Source organism: Odocoileus virginianus, chromosome 4 (assembly GCF_023699985.2).
Source record: "Odocoileus virginianus isolate 20LAN1187 ecotype Illinois chromosome 4, Ovbor_1.2, whole genome shotgun sequence".
In the NCBI taxonomy this organism is placed as follows: domain Eukaryota; kingdom Metazoa; phylum Chordata; class Mammalia; order Artiodactyla; family Cervidae; genus Odocoileus; species Odocoileus virginianus.
The window spans coordinates 11,803,544-11,826,523 of NC_069677.1; the positions used below are offsets into that span (position 1 = coordinate 11,803,544).

At 46.0% G+C, this 22,980-nt stretch overlaps 1 protein-coding gene across 1 annotated transcript in view; it reads right to left on the reverse strand.

Moving 5' to 3' along the window:
* The window catches only part of ITGB5 (integrin subunit beta 5), a 111,872-nt gene that overhangs the window by 47,191 nt on the left and 41,701 nt on the right, over positions 1-22,980 (reverse strand). Inside the window, exons 5-6 of the mRNA XM_020899515.2 lie at positions 21,975-22,143; positions 985-1,146 (exon numbers count right to left, since the gene is read on the reverse strand). Of these exons, the coding sequence (XP_020755174.2) occupies positions 985-1,146; positions 21,975-22,143 (331 nt within the window). The remainder of the gene's footprint in view (positions 1-984; positions 1,147-21,974; positions 22,144-22,980) is intronic.

Below are 22,980 nucleotides of genomic sequence, written 5' to 3' on the forward strand. Positions count from 1 at the left end.
ACAGCTCAGAATGGGCAGAAAAGGCTGCTGACATTTGGACAAGTTGGGCTGTGGCATGGGAAAGGGTAGAGAGGAGGGAGGGAGGGAAGATGCTCCCTGAAGGATGCTGCAAGGCAGCTTAACAAAGTCCTGAAGGATTTTAAGGGCCGATAATGGGTCCAGAGTCCTCATCAGTGAGGTTCTACAGTTATCAGGTAGTATAATTGGGAGTTCTTTCTCTGGACTCCATTATTCTTGACCGCCTCTTGAAACTGGAGAAAATGGGTTAGTCCAGCAAGATTTAGAAAGAATTTCTCTCTAGTCAACCACTCTACCAATGCACTCTGGAAAGCACATTTGGGAAGGAAGAAGATGTCTGGGAAGAAAAAACAAACTGTTTATAGCAAGTGTGAAAAACATCTTAATTTTGGGGTCTGGGTGATATGTAGGTAGAAGTTCACTTACTGGCCTATTTTATGTTTGAAATTCTGCATAAATTCTACTTAACTGCACAACCACAGTGACAGATTCCCGGGCAAGTCCTTGGGGCTTCTCACCCAGTACAGGACACCTGCCACCTACCCCCAACACTGATGGAACTCAGGCAGGAAACCCAGGAAGTCTTGTCTTTGCTGGTCTTGCCCCATAACTTCTGTCCCAGTTTTTTTTCCTCTGCGGGAACACAGTCCTCTCTCTTGTGTAAAATCGCCTCTTCCCTTTGACATCTATCCTGTCTTATCCACCTCTTCCTTTAACTAAACATTCCCCATGTGGATGCATAACAGCAGAAAGATGAACCGGCTATAGAAATCCTTGAGAAACACTCTAAGGTAATGATGAGCAGGAGTTCTGGAAGCCCAGTTGGAGGAGATGGAATAGAAACCCATTCCCAAGAAAGGATGGGGAAGTCAGTGAGCAGAGGTCCAGAGGAAGGTGGTCAAGGCTGGGTGAGGCCTCAGACCACAGGCAGATTCACAAGGGCAGTGCCGGGGGTCCGGCCCTCACCATCTGGTTGGATGCCGTATACTCGTTGGCCTCATTCAGGTGGCACTGGCCATCGTGCGGCTGCACCAGGCCCCCTAGCTTTCCGTCCAGTGCGATGTGGGGCACGTCGTCCGTGGTGAACACCAGCAAGTGCAGTGCATCCTTTCGCCAGCCGATCTTCTCCTGAGGGACAGAGGTTGACAGGTTTAAAGGCTTCCTAGCTGCTGCCCAAGCCTGCCCTGGGGCATCAGACAGGGCACTGGCCCTTTTCAAGGGTTGTGGTGCGGATCAGAGGTGATCCTCTGTGTGCATAGCTGGGGATCACTCTGCAAGCACTGGGGGATTGCAGAGAGCCAGCTGATGGGGGAAGCCGAGGGGCAGAGCTGAATCCCCATCTTGGGGCCCACCTGTGCCTGGAACCCCTCGCTGCAGGCTGCCCTCACTGCTCCCACTCTCTACCTGATGGCCACTCCTCCTGGAGGCCTGTCCTTTGAGTCTCCCATAGTATTCCTTCCAGAGGACAGCCGTTAGCCTAACCCAACCTCCCCACCCTCCAACATATTCGGCTGGCTGCCAAGGTCTAAGATGACCAGCAAGTGACCACTTCAGTCCCCCAATTAAGACACAAATCACTCAGAACAGAGTGCCTAAATGACCAACAGATGATCTGTCTTTGGAGAATCTGGTAAAATCTGCCATCTTTCTGGTAGATGTAAACCACTTCAATCATTAATTGAACTACTCCAGTGATTAAGGTCAATCAGATAAGCTTTCTTCTCCCTTTAACTGCTTCACTGTATGGAATATGTCCACTCTTCAGACAGAGGCATGGCTCAATATAGGCTATACTGTCAGGGAAGGACTCTTATTTTAAATCTTTAACCACTGTAGCCCTGACAATACACAAATCACTCCTAATCATTACTATTAGGAGCAGCTAGATCATGATACAGGGCAACAAAACCTGGGATTGGGGTGCTTTCATACCAGTAGTAAAAGAAAATACATGGGTAGCAGGATGAACAGAGGAAGGGTTTAAACACTGCTGAGTTATCTGCACATGGACACCTGACACTGAAATAAGAGACTGGATTCACAGATTTCACAAGTTAAAAGCTATCATCTTACGGCAGATGAGGGGGTGAGGGTATCATCCTTTCTTATCACCAAAATGATGGACAAAACAGCCTTTAAGAGCTATGATATTTTCTCATTCACTCCAAAAGTAGCATGGAAATAAGTCACAAAAAGTCAGAGTAACACAAGGAAGAAAAGGTGTTTTGAAAGGAAGCCAGTGAGGACGGAAAGCCAGGATACCAGCTGTGAGCAAGGTATCCACCTTTGGGGAATCGGTTTCCCAGATGCTCAACATTTGGCCAACAGACAATTACCAACCTCCGACCTCGCGCAGGCTCCATGGAAGGCACTGGGTCTATGAAATCATCTGTTCTGGACCTCAAAAAGCTTGCAGTCAAGCAGAAACACAACTTCAATGCATCTGGATAAGTGTGCTAAAGAAGGTAAATAGCCTCTCAACAGAAACTGGGGGAGGAGGCAAGAAAAGCTTCCTAGGGCAGAGGAAACATAAACTGAGCTAAAGGTGAGGAGGACCCTCCTAGGAAGCCTACATGACGGGGAAGGCAGAAGCTGGGGATGGGGAGGTGTCCTAGGCTCTAGTAAAGGCACAATAAGAAGGCCAGTACAGAGACAGAGTCTCCTCTGTCCATGGAATTCTCCAGGTAAGAATAATGGGAGTGGATTGCCATTCCCTTCTCTTGGGAATCTTCCCAACCCAGAGATCAAACCCAGGGCTCCTCCCTTGCAGGCAGATTCTTAATTGTCTGAGCTACCAGGAAGCCCAGTAAAGGCACAATGAGGAGGCCAGGCACATTTTCAAAACCCTGAGGAAGAAACCTAGAATGTCCCTTGCTGCTGCTGCTGCTAAGTCGCTTCAGTCGTGCCGACTCTGTGCGACCCCATAGATGGCAGTCCACCAGGCTCCACCGTCCCTGGCATTCTCCAGGCAAGAACACTGGAGTGGGTTGCCATGTCCTTTACAGCAATGAAATTCTAAGTTGTGACAAAACCAATTTAAGGGATTAGAAGTGGAGAGGAGTGGGTCCCCTTGGTGGCAAGACAGAATATGTTAGGAGGGCTAATAACTGGCATCTATGGGAACTCAACAATGAAAACTCAAACAATTTTGAAAAACAACAACAAAGTTGTGGGTTCATTTGATAAGGCCAAAACTTACTATACAGCTACAGTAATTAAGACAGTGTGGTACTGACAAAAGGACAGATACACAGACCAGTGGAACACAACAGAGACCTGAAATAGACCCACACACATATGGTCAATTTAATGGAATAATTAGACATCCATATGTTAAAAAAATGAAACTTAACCCATACCTCTCATTATATACAAAAATGAACTCAAATAGGGTCATAGACCTAAAACTATAATACGTCCAAAGGAAACGAAGGAGAAAAAGCTTTATAATCTTGGTTTGTAATGTTGGTATAAGCAAGATTTCTTAACTGATTCACAGGATAAAAATCTGATGAGTTGGAATTCACAAAAATTAAAACCATCTTCTCTTTGAAAGTTACCATTGAGAAAATGAAATGACAAGGCATGATTGGGAGAAAATGTTTGGCAAGAAATAAAAATCTGATAAAGGACTTGTATTCAGAATGTACAAAGCACTCTCGTAGGTTGATAACAACACAAACAACTGAATTTTTAAAAATAGAGACTTGAACAGACATTTTACCAAAGAAGAGATATGGATGGAAATAAGCACACAAAAGGACCCTCAACATCATTAGCCATTAAGGAAGTGAACGTTAAATTCACAATGAGATGCCACTGGATAGCTATGCCAATAGCAAAAAAAGAGCCTTAAAGATACCAAATGCTGGAAAGAATGCGGAACAACTAGAACTCTCATAAACTGCTAGTGAGAATACAAAATGTTCTGGCAACTTTGGAAAACAGTTTGGCATATTCCTATAAAGTTAAATACACATTGACCATCAATTCAGCAATCTCACTCCTTGGTATTTATCCAAGAGGAATGAAAACTTTTGCTCACATAAGAACTACTGTGCAAATATTTATATAGCAGCTATTCATGATCACCAAAATTTAGAAACAATCCAAATGTCCATCAAGCGGTGAATACATAGATATACTGTCATACATCTCTATGATGGAATACTATTCCATCGCAATAATAAGGGACAAAGTGCAGATACACACAACTCAGATGAATCTCCAAAACTCTAGATTTAAGTCGAAAAAGCCTGACTCAAAAGGCAACTCACTGCCTAACTTCATTCAGAAGACATTGATGGAAAGACAAATACATAGGGACAGAAAACAGATCGGTGGTGGCCAAAGACTGAGGGCAAAGAGAGGAGTCAACAACAGACACCAGAAAACTTTCTGAGGTGAAAGAACTCATCTACATCTCTTTTTTTGTCCATTTTTTTCCTTCATCTGTGTCTTAATTGTGAGGGTGGCTTTAAGACTTTATACATACAAAAGGGTAAATTTTAATAAATGAAAAAAAAAGGATAAATTTTACTCTATGTAAATTATCCTTCAATACACCTGACTTGAAAAAACCCTTAAAAGAAGTTTTTCGACTCACTGACTCTCCTTTGGGAGACTATCTGCAAGAAGTATTCTGAAACACACATAGCAGTATTCTTACTAAGAGTGACAAAACGGGAAAGAGGTGAATACCCTACTATTTGGGAACAGTTAAGTCAACTGAGATCTCTCCTCACCGACGTTAGAAATTATGTTCATAAAAAGTATGAAATTATTGTAAACATTTATAACAGTGAAAAAGAATACAGTACTGTAATTACAGTGTGATTGCAAACCACATAAGAAGCATCACTTTCTATTAAAAAGAAAAGAGACTGAAACAAAATACAGCATAATATCACTGGGGTTGAGTTTAGAGGCAATATCTTCTTTCCCATTTTTTCCTCAATCTATCTTTAATAAGCAAATGCTACTTTAAAAGGCTAGGCTTTGAATGTTGGCTGTCATTTGCCTCCTTTTCTTCTACGCCAGCTTCTCAAGTGGCATGTAGAAACCTACAGGAGAGTAACAAGCAGACAGAATAATGTGAAATGCGTGAGCTTGAAGGTGGGCACGGGAGATTTTTGCCATCACCCAATTACCTGTGTAGATCTGACCACATTATTTAACATCTCTAAGTTTTTTCATGTTAGTAAGAAGGAATAATAATACTTAAAGTTTATTGATCATCTCCACTGTTCCATCCCATCTTCACCGCAACCTTTATGAAGGAGGTAACATACTGTCATCTTGCAGATGAGGACATTGGTGTTCACAGACATTAAGTCACCAACCCAAGGTCACTGAACCAGTAAGGACCACAGAAGTCAGTTTCAGACGATCTGCCTCTACACACAAAGCTGAACTATCCAATCACATAGGGAGAGGGGAGGGAGTGTGATAATTGAAATAATTCAAAGTACATGGTAGGCTCTCAATTAATGACTGTTGGATCCAAGATAAATGTTTGCTGAACTGGAAGATTGCATCTGAAACAGAAATAGTTCCACAAATGAAGAGTAGTGTAGCACAATGATATTAATTCTGTCTTCTCTGAAGTGGACTCTTACTGTGTAAGTGATGTTAACAAACTTAGCCAAGAGGTCAGGCTGTGGAGAATGACATGCTTATTCATTCACCCAGGCTTTGGGGCTTGGAGATTATACAAGTACTGACTCCAAAGAGAATTTACAATCTTAGAAATAACTTTCCCACTGTCTGCCTGGACTATTTTGAAGGCTTAAGCTTTGTACCCACATTGATGGCAGAGAGCAGTATTGGGAAAGTGTATAACTATTAATACAAAATTGAGTGTGGCACGGGAGCCAGCGTATGAGAGTGTTGGCACAGACAAAGCTGAGTCTTTGCTTTTTGAGACCCTAAGTCAGTCATGTCATCTCTCTAAGCCTCAGTTTCTTCATCTGTAAAATGAAAATAATCCTATTTTGCAGGATGGATGCTAGGTTAACAAGTATTTGGTACATATGATGGACTTAAAAAAGGATCGATGGTTATTACTCAGACTAGTAATAACTTTTACATCTCTTCTCCTTTTACTGCTTAATGTATGAGGCTCCACAGTTGCCATAGGTACAGTGAAGAATTGCAAACCAGGAAGTTTAAAAGCTTTCTATTAATTAAAACCACTGATATCCTACCACACACCTAATGGTTAAATATTAAAAAGACTGGCCATATCAAATGCTGAGGGAGAAAATGTAACCAACATACACTGCCCATAGGAATGCAAAGTGATACATGTACTCTGGAAAACAGTTTGACAGTTTCTTTAAAAGTTAAACATCTTCCATATGACCCAACCATTTCACTCCAAAGGATTGACCTATGAGAAATAAAAGCGTCAGTTCAGTTGCTCAGTCGTGTTCGACCATTTGTGACTCCATGGACTGCAGCACGCCAGGCCTCCCTGTCCATCACCAACTCCCGGAGTTTACTCAAACTCATGTCCATAGAGTCAGAGATGCCATCCAACCATCTCGTCCTCTGTCAACCCCTTCTCCTCCCACCTTCAATTTTTCCCAGCATAAGGGTCTTCTCTAGGGAGTCAGTTCTTCGCATCAGGTGGCCCAAGTATTGGAGTTTCAGCTTCAGCATCAGTCCTTTCAATGAATATTCAGGACTGATTTCCTTTAGGATGCACTGGTTAGATCTCCTTGCAGTCCAAGGGACTCTCAAGAGTCTTCTCCAACACCATGGTTCAAAAGCCTCAATTCTTTGGCGCTCAGCTTTCTTTATAGTCCAACTCTCACATCCATACATGACTACTGGAAAAACCATAGCTTTGACTAGACGGAATTTTGTTGGCAAAGTAATGTCTCTGCTTTTCAATATGCTGTCTAGTGATCATAACTTTCCTTCCAAGGAGCAAGCGTCTTTTAATTTCACAGCTGTAGTCACCATCTACAGCGATTTTGGAGCCCCCCAAAATAAAGTCTCTCACTGTTTCCATTGTTTCCCCATCTATTGGCCATGAAGTGATGGGACGAGATGCCATGATCTTAGTTTTCTGAATGTTGAGCTTTAAGCCAACTTTTTCACTTTCATAAAGAGGCTCTTTAGTTCTTCTTCACTTTCTGCCATAAGGATGGTGTCATCTACATATCTGAGACATTTATATTTCTCCCGGCAATCTTGATTCCAGCTTATGCTTCATCCAGTCCAGCATTTCTCATGATGTATTCTGTAAATAAGTTAAACAAGCAGGGTGACAATATACAACCTTGATGTACTCCTTTCTCTATCTGGAACCAGTCTGTTGTTCCATGTCCAGTTCTAACTGTTGCTTCTACCTGCATACAGATTGTTCAGGAGGCAGGCCAGGGGGTCTGGTATTCCCATGTCTTTAAGAATTTTCCACACTTTGTTGTGATCCACACAGTCAAAGGCTTTGGCATAGTCAATAAAGCAGAAATAGATGTTTTTCTGGAACTCCCTTGCTTTTTCGATGATGCAACTGATGTTGGATATTTTCTCTCTGGTTCCTCTGTTTTTTCTAAATCCAGTTTGAACATCTGGAAGTTCACAGTTCACGTACTGTTGAAGACTGGCCTGGAGAATTTTGAGCATTATTTTGCTAGTGTGTGAGATGAGTGCAATTGTGCGGTAGACTGAGCATTCTTTGGCATTGCCTTTCTTAGGGATTGGAATGAAAACTGACTTTTCCCAGTCCTGTGGCCACTGCTGAGTTTTCCAAATTTGCTGGCATATTGAGTGCAGTGCTTTCACAGTATTATGTTTGAGGATTTGAAATAGCTCAACTGGAATTTCATCACCTCCACTGGCTTTATTCATAGTGATGCTTCCTAAGGTCCACTTGACTTCCCATTCCAGGATGTCTGGCTCTAGGTGAGTAATCACACCAGCGTGACTATAGGTCCACACAAAGACTTGAGCACATTTACATTATAGCTGCTCCATTTATAATAGGCAAACACTACCAAATATCCAAAACAACCCAGATATCCATCAATGGTGGATGGACAAACTGTGGTATATCTATACAATGGAATACTACTCTGTAACAAAAGGAAGGAATGGAGACACTCAACAGCACAGATGAATCTCAAAACAATGGTACTGAAATAAACCAGGGTGGGGGAGGGAAAGAGTATACACTGACTGGATTCATAAAATTTTAACAAATGCAAACTCAAATGTAGTGACAGAAAGCAAAGTAGTGAGGGCCTGGGGAAAGAGGGCAGGAGATGCAGGAGGGAGAAATGAAAAAAGAGCAAAAGTACTCGCTGCGGGAGAAGGATGTGTGTTCGTCACCTTGACTGCAGTGCATATACATCTCATGGGTATGCATAAAGGTCAAAATGCATCAAACCGTACACTTTTTTTTGTTCCAAATCGTACACTTTCAATACACGTTATTTATTATACTAGGGGTTTCCCAGGTAGCTCAGTGGTAAAGAATCCACCTGCCAAAGCAGAAGACACAGGAGACATGAGTTCAATCCCTGGGTCAGGAAGATCCCCTGGAGGAGGAAATGGCAACCCACTCCATTATTCTTGCCTGGAAAAATCCCATGGGCAGAGAAGCCTGGCAGACTACAGTCCACAAGGTCGCAAAGAGTCGGACACGACTGAGCATGCACTCAGTGGATATATAATAAACTTAGGTGTGCAAGCTCAGCTGTGTCCAACTCTTTTGAGCCCATGGACTGTAGCCGACCAGACTCCTCTGTCCATGGGACTTTTCAAGCAAGAACACTGGAGTGGGTTGCCATTTCCTCCTCCAGGGGATCTTCCCGACCCAGGGATCGAACTCACATCTCATGTGTCTTCTGCATTGGTAGATGAGACACCTGGGAAGGCCATACATCCAAAATACCTCAATAAAGCTTCTCTTTTTTGAAAAAGAAGGCTTAGTTTGCTCAGAAATTCATTCAAATACAGAAATTTAGATGACCAGACTCGATGTCAGTACAGTGCTGGGAATACCAGTTATGAGCATTTCTTTGTCTGGTGGCAGTGTCCACAGAAGCAGCTGGGTACATGGGCTCCAATGAATGGATGAGTGACAAATCTTGGTTCATGCCCACACCTTCCCTCAGCTTGTCTTTGTGACCTTGGGCAAGTTACTTTATCTTTCCCAGTCCCAGCTTCTCAGCTATAAGATGGAGATAATAATAGCATTGATAGAATAGGGCTGTTGAGAGGATTAAAACAAAATCCACACACAAGGAGCAATCAGCTCGGTACCTGCATGATGTAAATAGAGAAGAACTGACAGTGACTGTCCTTGTTATTTCCATGAGGCTGAAAATCTGTGACTTAAATCCGGAAATGCATAATCTTGGTTTTGGATTGTAGGGATGTGATGTTTATCTCCTTTTGGCTCTCTGCATTTTCTAAATTTTTAGATTAAATATATTCTCTTTTTTTATACAAAACTATTTTAAGAGGAGGAAAAAAAAGATTTGTTTAGCTAAACTTTTCTCCAAGTCTCTGGGTGAAAACAAGATTTTTAAAAGCCAATCTCCTCCAACATGATAGAGGTCTGCCCTCAGATGAAAATGTCAGGGGTGGGCGGGACGGAAATGCGCTGGACTCAGAAGTCAGAAACCCAGTGTCTGGCCAAGACTGCAGTTCACTTGCCTTCTTGGTCAAGTCTGCATCAAAGCCACACAAGATCTGTTCCAGCCTCCCAACTCCCAGTTCCCACGTGCTCAGGAGGAGCATCTAGAGGAGACAGGGAATAGGACTCATCTACTCCAGGCACTCAGCGTCTGCTTCCATAGCTCAAGGATGTCTCTCCATCATAAATAAACAGGGCATCCTCCTGGTCTCTCTTCTGGTCTGACTGCCCTAAATGTAGGAGTGCTCTCCCCCCCTAGGAAACACAGCTCCCAAATCCCACCCTCTCTGGGCACTGTTCCATTAGTCAATTTCCTTTGCTTCCTTCCTTGTGCCTAAAAATATGCTCATGACCCACTTAAAATAAATACCCTGTTTTTGACCCAGCATCTCTCATCACCTGTCTCTAAGACTAGCAGACAGGTTGCCTCTACTTCCTCTTCCCAATTCTGTATAACCCAGTCTCCTCACATGCCCCCACTCCCTCTTTCACAGATGGTTCTAGCGGCTCGCCACAGTGGTTCTCTGCCCTGGCTGCACTTGAGGGTACTCTAATGATGCTAATGCCCAGCGGCTCTCCTGTGACCTGTAACCCAGCCACCAGGTTCCAGCTCCCAGGTGAGACTCCAGTGCAGCCAGGCTGGAGAACCCCATGCTGAGGTCCTGTGGCCAAACCCACAGCCATCCATCCTCTCACCTTGTTCTCCCGCCTCTCTGCTGCCAACCAGGGCCTCCCTCGAGCTCTCCTGCCCTTGGTGTCCTGGACATTACACCGTTCAGTGCCCCATTCCCCTCCAGCTGTTGAAGATTCCACTTCCTCTCCAGGCACCGGATGAGGTAAAAGGCAACACTGTCCTCTGAGGAGATTTACCCAAGTTCTGTGCATCTGCTTGAACAGCACACAATTATGCCACCCAACCCCCCCACGCCCTGCCCCTGACCTCCTCCTGGAGTTTTAGTCCCAGGTCTACATCAAAAACCAGATGTGTCTGCCATCACCTAAAACTCAATTTCTCCAAAGTTAAGACACCATCTTCCCCATTTCTGACAAAGGGACCATCAAATGTCTTATCCAGAAAACTTAGAGGTGTCTCTTTCATCCTACCTTCCTGGTCCTTCCAACAGCACCTGTCCAGTCCTGAACTGTCCATTCTGTCTTATAGTCCATTCCCATGACCTGTGTTGAGCCAGAGCCTCTGGGCAGTGCAGCATGTCTCACCCTCCTTTTCCTAAGCCCACTCTGTGTGAGCAGCCAAGGTCCCAGGCCCACCCCTCTCCCGGCCACCAGCTTGCATCCTGCCACCCGAGGGTGATGTATTCTGTGACTCACGTTTACTCCAGCTGTTCAGGGGAGTCACGCATGTGCATAGGAGACCATGCTGTGTGAAAAGCAGCAATCCACAGACTACAGACACATGTGACAGGAGTGTGTGACAGAATCTCTGACTCTGTCCAGGTCGCAGGAGGCAAACCCTCTGATTTTCTGGGTACCGAACATTCTACTCTGTGCTGGGACTGGAGACCACTTCACCAGTTGGAAGCTCAGTGGAGAACTTACCAACACTCCGCTCTGTCCTTAGAAAGCAGCAGAAATCTAGAGCCGAGAGAAGAGAGAAAGGGGTGTGGGGCCCAAAACAACAAAGAGCATTGCACCTGGCACATACTTTGTGCTCAGTGAGGAATGAGTCGTAAGTGGACACATGAACAAGATCAGGGCTATGTAACAAAAAACCTCCCTCACAATGTCTAGAAGTCTTCAATCACATCACTCCCTATTCCACCAACTATTTAATATGCTTTGGAATCCAACAAACATCTTCTTTTAATCATATAAATATGGGAAGCATTAAGGGGCTAATTTAATTGAAAATGTTTCATCCAATCACCTGTTATACACTAGGATCTGAGAAAACTAATATGGATTGCAGAAAAAGTGGCTGCAGGACCAGGGGATCCCCCAATACAAGCTGCAGGAGCCGGAAGGATGGGGGAGAGGGCAGTGGGATGGTTACTGGAAGCCCTGGGCAGCCAGGCCTGGATAGGGGGACCAGGGACCTTGAAATGGTGAAGACGGAGCAGCAGTTCATAAAAAGGGGAAGCAGACTGGAGACAGAACACCCGGTCTTACAGCCTTTGAGAAAATAAATAGAAACTGGATCCTCCCAAGAGTGAAGACAAACTTGCAGGCTTGTTCACCTCCAACATCTGGCTCCACGGTTGGACTGGGGAAGAAATAAGGGCTAAGGAGTAAGGGTATAGTTTCTCTATTTGATGATATGAAGCCTGTGAGGCTTTGGTTTCTGGGGTTGGAACGAGTCACACGCAGGGGGCTACGAGGTCTGACAAAGGAAGAAGGTCACCCAAAGGACCAAGAACAGGTTTCCATCCTCCCTGCCCACTTCCAGACTGTCCCTGGGTCCCCCTGATCAGCTGCCCACATCACATGGACTTTTGCCCACTGGGCAAGGTGGCTCCATTGGGAAGCCATCAGGAGCGGAAAGCTTTTCCGGGCATCAGCTTCAGGCTAGCTGTGCTTGGCACAGAAAACAAGTGTGCAGGCAGAGTTCATATCACAGTAACTGAATACAAATGCAGCTTCAAAGGGTACAGTGAGGCCCAAAGGGAACAGGCTAGAAGAGGTCACTACAGACCAGAAGCACCAGTGGGTTATTAGACAAAAAAGCCACTTCAGAGGAAATACCTAGCACCTGGAGCTTGGAAGGACCCTCAGAGGTTGGCTCAACCATGCTCTGCCCTGTGTAGGAAACTTTTGTCTGGCACCCCCACCACATGGGCCTGGGGTCCCCATACAGATCCACTGTCACATCTGGCAGCCTGTTCCACGCCAAACAGAGGTCTTTGTTAGACAATTCTCCCTTGCCTTGAACACGAACCTGTTTCTCTGTGGCCACCCAGGTATGTTCCCTGGAACAGCCCTCCTCCATAGTGATGTCTGAGGTCAGGAAACACGCGTCTTCCTGTGGTGTCTCTTCTCCTGATTAACCTTTAACCACTCCTCAGACGTGTGGTTTCCAACCCCAGCACCATCCACTCACCCTCTCTGTTCTCCAGTATCAATCTCTGTTTTAAACACAGCCCCAGAGGCAGATGCAGGTCCCAGGCTATAGCCTGACTGCAGAGGAAGGAGGGGCTGGGACTGCGGGTGGCTGGGTCTTCTGACAGGCTCACGGAAGCCTGTGGGTCCTGATGCTCACATCCCAATGACCTTCTCACACACAGGGACCACATCAGAGCGCGGCAAGTGTGAGAGGGAGGTTCAGACATGCCCTGTGGGAGGGTGGGAGAGGGCCTGGCACATCGATCTCTAGGAACCCAAGAAAAGCTAACATCCCACCCAACAGCCTTAGAGGACATGGGTTGGGTCGCCCAAAGGCAGGCTGCCTTGTTCACCTCAGCTTGCTCGTTTCTGTTTGGAGACAAGGCCCACAGTACTGTCACTGGTAGACAGAGTTCAATACAGGGGAGGCCTTGGGTCAGGATGCTGTGTAGCTAGCAGTTTCTGCGAGGACAGAAACACCAGCTTTAATTATGGGGTTCTCTATTCTCAAATCAGCCTATCTAAGTAAAAGCAATGGTCAAATACCTGGGTCCTCCAGCCAGGTGTCAACACAGCCACAGGCCTCAGTTGTCACGGAAGAGTCACCAGCCACACAGTCCCTCACTACTGGGAAGGATGCACCATCTGAGAAAGTGTCTCCACAGCGCTATGTGGGAGAGCCAAACAGCAGACACAGTTCCCAGATGCTGGAAATTATAAATGTGAGTTCCCATCTCACAGATGGGGAAGCCAAGGGCAAAAACACGCATCACTCCAAGGGCTGGGCTCTGGCAGTGCACGGACCTTGGCATGGTACCTGAGGTTTCCTTAGCAAACCCAGAGGCTGCTGGAGCCTCCTTACAACTGTTTCTGGTAAACAGGATGCTCTGCGCTCCAGAGGACAGCAGCATGTGCAGCTGTCTCCCCAGGGACAGACTTGGTCCTGGCTCTACTGCTGGTGAACTGAGTCACATGGGAAACCAAAATGCTTCCTGAGGCCAGGACCCACCCTCTTTGGAAGCACGCCCCTCCCACCTCTCTGCTCCTGTGTGGCCACAAAACGCGGCAGGCTCTCTAAGGTCAAGGTTAAGAACTCTGTCTCTGGAGCTGGGAGAGTGGGTACAGTTCCATCTCTGGCTCTGTCATTTCCAGTTGTAAGACCTTCTAATGCTACTCAACCTTTCCAGGCTTGATCATCAAAATGGGACAATATAAAACTACCTTCAATGGATTAGGTAAAACAAGCCCCATGAAGCTCGTGGCAAAGAAGTCTGGCTCTCAGCCAATGGTAATCAATAACATCATCAGCATCACAGCCTCAGGGCCAACACAGGGAGGCAGAGAGACAAAGGTGATCCCTTGAAGGGAAAGAACACTTACTTAACCACTGGGTCCCCCAAGCCAGACCTTCGACAGAGTCTGTGCATTCTGCCAGTACTCTAGACTGTCATACAGGCATCTGTCGTCCAACTGGATAGATACTCCCAGGGGCAGGAGCTGTGGCTTCATCATCTGTGTATCTCTCACAGCACCTAATGGGGCATCCTGCAGACAAGTAAGTGCCCAACAAATTTCCAAAGTCACAACTGAAACACTCTGTGTGTTGACCTTTCAGGCAAGCACAGAGAGAGAATAGGTTTGAGGGAGGAAATGAGGAAGGGAAGAAGGCAGACCTGGCCACCAAGGTGCAGAACCCATAGCAGAGCTGAGCTTGGGGACCAAGGAGTCTCAATTCCAAAGATGCACATGAGGAAAAACAAGGCTGGATTCTCCCTGATTCACTTCCCCAATCATGTGGCCATTCAAGCCTATTTCCGTCACTTTGTAACAGTAAACATGCTCTCATCAGTAGTTTGTTCCTTCTGTTTCCATCCATGCTTTGCAGTGAAAAATCTTTTTTAAAAATCTGTCTATGGTTCAACTTATGGGTGAAAATGTCCCACTTCATTCCTCAGGGAAAAGAAATCTCAGCCCATGACTCAGGATTTAGACATTCATCTGTAGCCCAAGCCCTAACAACATGCAGTAGAACATGTATAATGTAGATTGTTATGATAAGTCCAACCTGAACTAAAGACAACATTTGCAGTATATGAGGCTGAACTATATGCATTTTCAATTTTTGTAGGAGAAACTATCAATAATCAAATATCAAATTTCATTGATAGTAAAATGTCCATGATTTTACATGGTTCTATTTAATGTTTACAAATAGGTTGTTCTATTTCCTTTGAGTGGATCTGCAAGCTCAGATCAAATCTCAGAGGACAAGGACTTTTTCTCATCTTTCTTTAAATTTCTTCACCATACCTGTCACTGAGCACTTACTGGGCACACAATAAACATTCCTGAGTTGGCAAGTATGGTCCAGTAACAGTACTTCTGGTTCTGCTTCAGAGGACATGTGAAGTATGTGTGAATGACATGGAGCACTTGGGAGCCAGGCAGACTTGGGCATCCTAAACTTCAGAAGCATAAAGGAACCAGTGAGGACAAAGCATCTCCTTGTTTACCAAATGTTCAAGGAGAAACTGCTGTGTGCAGGCAATGAGCTTGGTGCTGCCAAACCAGGTGGTGTGAAAACAGACATGGTTCCCTGCCTTCAGGAAGCTTCCAGTCTCACAGGGGAGGCAGACATCACTCAAGGAGTAGCTCAAATAAAAATAAAATATAACTGTCATTGACATGACCAAGGGCCTGGTGCACTGGGACTCCAACCTCTTCAAGAGGATCAGTCAGGGAAGGCTTCCTTGACACAAGGCAAGCAAGCAGAGGTCCCAAGTAGGCAGAGAACAAACATTAAAAGAGGGTTCATGGGAGGAAAAGGGAGGGATGCATGGGCACTGGAATGCTCTGCATGATATGATACTGGGGGACACATGTCATTATATCTGTCCAAACCCATAGAACCACCAAGAAAAACCTTGTGTCAACTACGGACCTTCTGAGATAGTGATGTGTCATTCTGCTGGGGGAGGCTGTGTATGGGGGGAGGGTATATGGGAACTCTGTGTACTTCCTGTTCAATTTTACTATGAACAGAGAACTGCTCTTAAAAAATACAGTCTACTAATTTTTTTTTTAATTTTGAAAGAAATGCAAGAATACAGGGGAGGAGTATTCCAAGCAGAGGAAACAGCAGGTGCAACGGGCTTCCCATGAGTCAGAGTAATGGACTGAAGGTCACTGTGACTGGAATGTAGAGGCCAGGATGGAGGCTAGAAGAGCAGTATCAGGAGAGCCCAAGGATAAACCCTTGTCACTTTCCCTCTTTTCCTCAAATAGAGCAAAAATGAGCCCATAATCTGGAACACTGGCATTCTCACCAGGTATGGAAATACAGCCTCATTCATTAAAGGGGCCTTCTAACTTTTCCCAGCTTGAGTCCTCCTGCCATCGTCAGCCAAGGGAACCAAGGTGTGGGGACAGCTATGCAAGCAACCGAGACATGGGCTTCCCTGGTGGCTCAGTGGTAAAGAAACTGCCTACCAATACAGGGGACACGGGTTCGACCCCTGGGGGGATCCCACATGCTACAGGACAACTAAGCCCATGAGCCACAACTACTGAAGCCCACTCGCCTACAGCCTGTGCTCCACAACTAGAGAAGCCACACAATGAGTGTGTGTGCCACACACCACAACTACAGAGGAGCACCGGCTCACCACAACTAGAGAAAAGCCCACGCAACGATGAAGACAGAGCAGCCATTAATTAATTAATTAATTTAAAAAGTGAGACACAAACTCTTCACCTGTGCCTTGTTGATAACTCTGAGTTGTGACTCTGTCCGTTCCTACCACTCGTGTAGAACCAGCAGCTGTGAGTAGGACAGTGAGGCCTATAGCACAGCACAGGGAGGAGGCAGAACAAGGACGTATCACTCGAGGGACCAAGACAGGTGAGTGATTCAAAAGTTCACCTTAAACCACGTATGCATGCTCAGTCGCGCCCCACCCTTTGAGACCCTGTGGACTGCAGCCCGCTAGGCTCCTCTGTCCATAGGATTCTCCGTGCAAGAATACTGGAGTGGGTTGCTGTTTCCCCCTCCAGGAGATCTTCTCAACCCAGGGATCGAACCCGGGTCTCCCACATTGCACGTGGATTCTTTATCATATGAGCCACCAGGGAAGCCCCACATTAAACCACAACCATCTGCAAAACAGAAAGCCAAGGAGAACCTTTACCACCTCCGACAAAAACACCTCATGAGCATGGACAGAGGGCCCGGGTGCCTGCCCACACAGCCCCACAGCCTCCATGGACCACAGGGAAATCTAATATTTACCCGGGCTTCACAAAGACCAGGGGAAGAGCAAGCAGGGCGGGGAGCATTAGGCCCCAGAAACCACTGTGTGATCTGCTAGCAGAAACAGCTCACACATGCCGAGACAGGTAACTCAGAAAGAAAGGCAGTTGTCTACACTTCTCAGTTCATACTTGGAAAAATGACAAGTCTCAGGTCTAAAAGAAATCAGACAACAGTCAAAAGAAGCCAAATCAACTCCAGGGGAGGTTGGGCAGAGTGAAAACCTCTCAGAGCTGAGCCTGCCTCCAGGACTGGGGAATTCTCCACCCTCTGCTGTATCCACAGCAGTCCCTGCCTGGCCTGGACTCAAGCCTGAACCAGGAGAGACAAAAAGTAAAAGCAAGGCAAAGGGGCACAAACAAGGCTATGACAGGTCCTTTGTGAAAAGGGGCACTGACAGTGCAGCTGGATTGCACCCTGGACTTCCTCCCCTCCAGCCCCACCTCCCTGCACGCTCCAGCTGAGCACCCAGACCACCATGGGGCCATTAGTAGCAGAAGAGACACAGCTTGAATCAGGACAAGAGGACTCTAAATCAAGTCCTCTCTGCTCTGCATGGCTACTTCCCAAAGTGCCCAGTACCAGGAAACAGACAGGGCTTAGGATGAACTGGAACTGGTTCAAACCTGGCTCTACCTGTTACCAAGAGTCAGTATAATGAACCTCGTGATACTCAGTTTCCTCACCTGTAAACTTTGCACTACAGCATGCGTGCTGTTGTGTCTGACTCTTTGCGGCCCTAGGACTATAGCCCGCCAGGCTCCTCTGTCCATGGGGATTCTCCAGGCAAGAATACTGGAGTGGGTTGCGTTTCCTCCTCCAGGGGATCTTCCTGATCCCCGGACTGAACTCATGTCTCTGGCATCTCCTGCATTGGCAGGCAGATTCTTTACTGCTGAGCCCCCAAAATGTGCACCAATATCACCAATACACTGCAGGACTGTTGTGAGAACCAGAGCTAGTGCATACAAAACACCTGGAGCAAGGATGATGGGGGGGGGGGGGGGGGCAAGGGCAGCCATTATTTTGCTTCCAGAGGCCCAGAGAACCTGCATTCCCAGGAAGTCTTATCAAAGGAAGCTGTCCCTCCAGCCTCTCTGGGGCTGTGGTCCCCATTTTACATTAGGATGCTCTCACTAGTCAAGGGATAAAGGACCCATGCCACGCCAAGACTGTTTACATGCAAACTTACTTTGTTTGCTTTGAGACATACTTATCTACCTATTTCTGAGAAGGCATACAATGCTTAAAAATTTAATAAATAATGCAAAATTAGGCAATTGAGATTAGAACAGAAAATCTATCTAAAGGGTAAGATGCATAAATGTTAGGGGACTAGAAGGGGAGGCCGAAAGGGAAACAGGTTGGGTTGCAGAGATCTGACTTTTCTGTCTGACGGGAGTGAGCAGCCCATAGAATCCACGTAGCCAGGACACACCCAGCCAGGCATAACTTTGCAAGGAACCTCTTTGACTTGAGAGCCCCAGAGAACAGCAAAGCCGTGACTGAGAACTCAGAGCCCCTGGGCAGCCCCCTCCTCCCTGTTTCCTCAGGGCACCAGCTCTCCCTATTGGGGGAGAAGAGGAAAGCAGCCATGGTTCCAATCTGGACCACTCATCACACTTCCACCTATGCAATTTTAGAATAAACAACTTAGAGTCAACTTCCAGGAAGGCCCAGGAGAGCAAGGAAGCAGTAATGGGGGAAACCATTATTCGGGCCAAGAGAAAGTATAACAAGTTTAATAACAGGTCCCTAGGTAAAGATAAGAAATTGAGGGTAGTGGCACTCCCTCGTTCCAGCCCAGGCCAGTAGAGCCTCGGGGAAAACGCCTGCATTGGTGACAGAGGGGTTCCTTAGCTGTGGCTGCTGGTCCACGGCCTCTCCTAACAATGTGACCTGCACTGGGGAGAGATGGCAACTCAGAACGTCCACTCGTAGAAGCAGAGTTCTACTTAACCTAAATACAATCCTAAGTAGAAACAGACTATTTCCTTCTTTTTGCAAAGAGCGGCTTCCCAAGAAATGTAAAGTTGGCCATCAGGATGGGATTTAAGACCAGTCATGTGAGCATTCCATACCCCTAAGTCCCTCTAGTTGGTAACTATCAGTCCATCCTAGGGAAGCCAGAGTGAGAATGAAATCAGAACAAAGCGCCCCTGTGGGCTGGGAGGTAGGCCTATTATCAGCTCCATCTCCAGGGCATGGGGTCAGAGGAAGACAGGGGCTGGGGCTGCCTAGCCAGCTCCAGCCTGCAGGAGATCTCTCCAACTGCAGAGATCACAGGCCTGCTGGCGCCGTCACATTCAGTTTGTAGGATTAAGAGGAAGGGCCTTTAATCTGGGCAAATCAGGAGGAGGCAGAAAATACAGTCAACAAAATAATGCATGCTTAGGGCTTTTAAAAGAACTTTAAAACTCTCATTATCATTGAAATCTAATTAGCATTAACAATCTAAACACTGAAACAAATGATATCTAGGATTTACTTCAAATAACGGGAAATAAAATGGTTAGGAATACAAATGAAACAAAGCTGGCTACAGATTGGTAACTGCCCAAGAATGGACCATGGGTACATGGGGTTTTATTTCACTATTTTCTCTACTCTCACATGTTTGAAATGCTCCATTACAAAATTAAAAAATCGCATGTTAAAAGCCACACATAATACTATCACTAGAGTCAATTGCTGTTAACACTTTGGTCTACTTATTTCCAATCTTTTCTGTTACTTTTCTCTTTTGTTTGCACAATAGAGTCATACCTCTATACTGTTTTATCACTTGCTTTTCTTTCTTCTCTTAATTTATCTTAAGAATTATTCAAGTGCTCAAATATTCTTATAGGGTATGATTGTTACAGCCTTTCCTCAATAGACAGATGATTTCCGATATTCAGCTGCTATAAATAAGCCTGTGGTCAACCAGGAAAGATGACATTTGTTACAAATAGGTGATTTCAACTGAGAAAGAAACTGCTTAATAGGTACTCAAACAAAGAGTGACACAGCACAATGGAAAAGGAATGGCAAAGAGAAAAGCTGGGGTCTCATCAAGCTGCCTAGTTCCAAGCAATTAAGTAACTTTCCAGAGACTCCCCACAGCAAAGGGCAAGGTGGGGAATTAAAAAAAAAAAAACAAAAACACGCCAAAAGATATAAAACTGAAACACACACTAAAATGCCTCTTAGCCAACAATTCATAACCAGGCGCAGGCACTGAGTTTAAGAAATCTGTTAGCATCTCCACTGCAACACTCAAGTCTTAAAATATTGAGTTTTCAAAGGGAAGGCTATTGTCACGGGTCTGGGACGACAAGGGAAGGTACTGTGGGCAAAGAACAAATCAAACAGCTTCTCACAGACCACCAGACCTCCAAGCATTCCATCACGCCATTCTGATTGCTCTAATCAAACAGAATCAATGTAACTGGACAGTGCACGGGCCTGTCACTGGGTTCTTCCCCCTAAGCCTTAAAGATGACTTTCACCTCAAAAAGAAAACCCACAATATCCTCAGGATGGGGCGATGAGAGGGATCCTGTGTTTTCCCTGCACTATTTTTTTCTGCTAAGCAGTGGATTTGGCAGAACATCTCTAAAGATAGCACCCTATACAGTCCGTATTTGAATGAGAGTCAAAAACGTAATTTTTCTTCTTGAGGCAAATCCATGAACTACTTTGTGACTTACTTGAAAGATTCAGAGCTGAATCTAGCTGGGCCCCATCTGCCTTTCTTGGGCTGCTATGAAGCATCAGGGGCCTCTGAATCAAACCATTCACCTCTGGCCAGCAGCTGCGCAGGGGCCACTCTGCAGCCGTCTTAGGCAGAGGCCACTGTGAGACTTTCCTCTCCGGGGCGGCCCCAAGGACCAGTGGGGCCCCAGAATGCCAGTGGGGCTGAGAAGAGGACTGAGAAGCCTGTACTGCTTTCTTCACATTTTCCTTTCCCCTTATCTCCCTCTGTCTACCATTTGGGGTTTTATTAATATTTCAGGAAGGACAATCATGGCTCTCTTATCGTTTCGTAAAGGACTGAGAGGAGAAGCGAGTCTGTGAAACACTAGACACAGGCTCTCTGAGGTCAGATATGCGGCCTCCCCAAACTGAATTCTAACCTCCCTACCCAGCCCTCCTCCCCCAGACATGGGTGTCCCAACCAACGCCCTGCTGCTGAGCCCACTGAAACATTCAAGAAAGTTCTACCAATTATGCATAGTGTATGATGACCACTCTGGAAAAAATTCTGAAGTATGTGTTGGGATAGCAAAATTCAAGAGTGACATTTATTTTTATCTTTTGTTGATGTTATTGGGTTGTTTTGACAGTAGAAAATTATTTTAAGAATAAATTATTACCAACATTCCATTTATATATTTTGCTGAGATTGGAACCTCTCAAAGCCTGAGTTCATGTCTGACCTAAGCCTATGTCCTCCCTCTGGATTCATATATTATAGAGAAACAGGAGAAAGACAAACAAACAGAAACAAAACCAAAAATGACAAGCAATTTCTTTTTTCACTGGATTTCCCCAAGAGAGCAATCTTTAGTATTTACAAAAATTGGGTCATAAAGCTTTACAAGGTTCTATGCACATGGCTTGACTCCACCCCTTCCCTCCCCCCCACCCTCCCCAAAAAGAGAGGAAAGAGTCAAATGCAGAAACATAGAACAGCTGTCTGCTGGCAAAGACGGCTTCCCACTGCACACAGCCACACCCTGACAGAGACACACACCAGCCCCCAGGCATCCCTGCACACCAGCTGGTTTGACGGCTGTAGATGTCCCCAGCGGGCCCACTGAGCTCACCCTCTGATGCAAAGTGGATGGGAGCCCATGAGCTGGGGTGGCTCAAAATACACAGGCAGTGCCAACGCCCACACTGGTGCCTCTCCATTGACCTCCCGTGCGGGGACGGGACCGAAGGGAAAGTTACCTTGCAGACAGCCGCCTGCAGCACCGCGTCAAAGCCGCCCTCCGGGGCATCGCGGTTCCGGGACACCCTCTGCTTTCGGACTTCCTCGTTGAAGCTATCCACTCTGTCCGTGAGAGGCAGCAGGTGGCGGAACCCAAAGGAGGGGACACAGTTTGGGAACAGCTTGTAACTAGAGAGAAAAAGGACAAGAGTCACGTTTCCTTCATTATCTTAAAAGCTTAAACAACGTACTCTGTGCCTTGACTGAGGGCCCTGAGTGGCGCCAACAAATACTCACTCCGCCACCTACCATGCGTCCCTGGGACAGGCACGCTGGGGACAGCAGAGCAATAACAGTTCCTACCTCCCAAACACAAGTCCTAAACGGCAGGAAAGATGCACACAAACAGGTCAAAAGAAGCAGAGGTAACAATGGGCTTCTGCAGTCTGAGAAAGACGCCACAGAGGAGCCCTGACATGTGCCTTGAAGAGGCAAGGGCCTGGAGCACGGGCCTCATAGCCTCAGCAGTGCCTGAGGAAGGGAGGGGGTGCTCTTTGGGGCTGACCAAGGCGAGCAGTGTCAAGGGATGGCAGAGTGACTTAACAAAACCAGCTTCTCACATCCACTTTGCTGCTGTCGCATGATAAAAGATCACATAAATCTCTCCTGTCAACACACTCAGAGACAACCAGGACACACTGGCACATGAGCAAACACGAAATGCAATAGGAATGAAAACGTTCTTCCTGCTTCCTCATTTATTTATAAATAATGGAATGATAAACTATCAGCTCTCCCAGATGCATGCAAAGAGAAATCATTTAGAAGCAAATCATCTTCAAATGGAATATTCTATCTGGAAATTTGGAAAGAGGGAAGTTATCACATCTCAATAGAAGGTTAATGCCATATCTCTCTCCTGAGTATTCATTGGAAGGACTGATGCTGAAGCTCCACTACTTTAGCCACCTGATGGGAAGAGCCGTCTTGTGAGAAAGGACCCTGATGCTGGGAAAGATAGAGAGC